Source organism: Ruditapes philippinarum, unplaced genomic scaffold (assembly GCF_026571515.1).
Source record: "Ruditapes philippinarum isolate M1 unplaced genomic scaffold, ASM2657151v2 ctg3468_1_1_1_1, whole genome shotgun sequence".
In the NCBI taxonomy this organism is placed as follows: domain Eukaryota; kingdom Metazoa; phylum Mollusca; class Bivalvia; order Venerida; family Veneridae; genus Ruditapes; species Ruditapes philippinarum.
In genome coordinates, this window is record NW_026859932.1 from 1 (window position 1) to 2,504 (window position 2,504).

At 33.2% G+C, this 2,504-nt stretch overlaps 1 protein-coding gene across 1 annotated transcript; it reads right to left on the reverse strand.

Moving 5' to 3' along the window:
- Window positions 1-462: 462 nt before the first annotated feature.
- On the reverse strand, window positions 463-1,819 carry LOC132758309 (uncharacterized). The gene has a single exon (XM_060749884.1). It carries the CDS (start codon window positions 1,816-1,818, stop codon window positions 463-465), a length of 1,356 nt encoding a protein of 451 aa, XP_060605867.1. The 5' UTR covers window position 1,819.
- Between the last annotated feature and the right edge of the window lie 685 nt (window positions 1,820-2,504).

Sequence of the window (2,504 nt, forward strand, 5' to 3'; positions counted from 1 at the left end):
CCGTCTAGTAAGTTAAGTTATGATATCTTAGCTTACTATAAGTAAATACACTTCTTTGTATCAACAACTTCACACCATGGGAGAACTGTTTTAGGAAAGCAATAGAAAAGCAAGCCCCCTGATACATGTACATGAGGGCTTTATGACTTGTTACAATAAATTTTATCATGTACATTAAGCATTTAGTTACAAATTTTTGTTATGTTGTTTTGACTCCATTTTTTACAATTGTACACAAGTAGACTTTGTTTATATCTAGCTAAAGAATCAGTAAGTGTGCGATCAGAAAAACTTTCACTATTTTAATCAAAGAGAAACAAAAAAGATAGCATGTAAAAGGTAAATTTTACACAAACAATTATGAATTCACAGTAATTCCTAGAAGTATTTTACAATTTGTATTAAGTTCTGAAAGCAAATCTTAACTGTCAATTCATCAGTGTAAATTAAGTATGATAATAATCAAACCTTCATTATTAAAGAAATAGGCAGCTCTATTGGTGGTTTATTCTGCATGTTGAAAAGACATAACGGGGATATGAAAAGTCGCCTTGATTTGTCATACTCTTTCCCTAAGCATCTAACCATACAAAGTCTTTCTATCCGTGAATATGTTTTGTCATCATCACAGTCATCATTATAATACTCGGGTGATATCAACACATAACTACTATCAAATAGACCTTCTTTGATCATTTGCTTTCGTGACATTCCAACAAAGTATAAGGGATCAAAATTTTGTACTTTTTCTTCCCTCCATAACATTCTTCTAAAAAGTGGCTGCTGAGGAACAACTTCATATTCAAAATGTCCAACTATTTCACTTCTAGATTTCTTTTTCCAATTTTGTATGGCATTTGCTTTTTTCTTAAAGCTTGGCATTGAATCTGGTTCATCCAGGTCTATTTCAGGACTTAGATAGTTAGGATTTACAGCAAAGCTGAAGTCTGACATAAGAATATCCTTAAATGGTCCAGTAATCATGCGGTCACCCTGTCTAGGATTTGACACTAGGGATTCCATTTTAGACTTAAAATGTTCTTGTTCTGCTGCTAAATCTCCAAGATAAGTTAACACAAATTCTGTCTTTGATGTAATTAAACCTTGCTGAACTGGTGAGCATTCAAGAACAAATATGTCAAAATAAAAATTTCTTTTGAAATCAGGATCTTCAAGGAAGTTCCCATATGAAGAAAGGAAAACATCCTTTGTCCTAATCAGTACCGAGTTTGACTGAATCTCTAATAATAGTCGACTGCAAAACTTTTTGTTTGTAAGCCACTGAAAGGTTTCATGACTACTTACACCAAGCACAACGTTACTAACTGGATATAATTTGACTGGACGGACAAAGACTGTTGTATTCTCTATATTGTAATGGGTAAGAAACTGCTGACTACAAGTCAATGTTATATCATATTCACTTGATTCTTCCACATCCTCATTTCTGACCCTAACAGTGACAAACACTTCAATATCTAAACCAGTTGTCATATCCTCCACATCTACATTACCTTCATCTGATTCAGGTACAAGAATTTCGGGGAAATTTTGGCTATTTGATAACATTCTTTGAAATATGCATCCCTGACTTTTCCCAGGTGGGTGTGTCATAATTTCTTGAGAAACTTTCGTGTTCGTCCATAACGACAAATATATTTGGTTGTCATCCGCTGAAATGCCAAGTGAAGATGCAGATTTCCTAGAAATAATCAAATGCAAAGGATGGTCATTAGGTTTTAAGTCAGTTTCTTTCAGTAAAGCTTTGCAACGATGATTTCTTGAGTAAACAATTTCGTTTTCGTTGGAGGATGCCATATTTGTTGTTGTTGTATTTGATTTGTCTTATTCCCGTGCTACAGTACATTACCGTATTTCGTCAAAGATCGGTTTGTCTAATTCCCGTGCTACAGTACATTACCGTATTTCGTCAAACATAGATAATGTTTTTTACGCTAAGTAAAGGAAAGACTTAGAGCACTAAACTCATCCCTATCACTTGGAGTGAACCACATATGTAAGCACTTTTCGCTCCCAAGACATTTTACTACTGTCAATACAATACAATATCTTTTTCTATTGTCGTATAGCTCCCATTACGGTTCACACAGGTCTACATGTACAGTGTACATGTACACGAAGAAGAAGTTAATTCAACATTCCATTAGGCTGAAAAGCCCATGAGGATAAACATATCACAAATATATGTATACTGTAGACTTGCACTCCCATTTTTCCAGATGTTCAATTTAGAAAAGTTATACTTAAAATGAAATTTTCAAATGATAAATAGATAATGTTGATTTTTTTAACTTTAATTTGTGGGTATTGCGCTTGAGAATTTCATTACAGTATTTTGATGAAAATGATTAATTATAATTAATTTTACGGAATCCGCATTATGTTTTACAATACTATCATATGGTATCAGAGAGCAAGAATCGTTCATTAGGGGTGAATATATTAAATACGTTGTACAATGATGAGATACGTGTATGATAAAT

Bases quoted from the DNA above. Each gene is read 5' to 3' on its own strand.
- LOC132758309 (XM_060749884.1), bottom strand. From the start codon at position 1,818: ATGGCATCCTCCAACGAAAACGAAATTGTTTACTCAAGAAATCATCGT.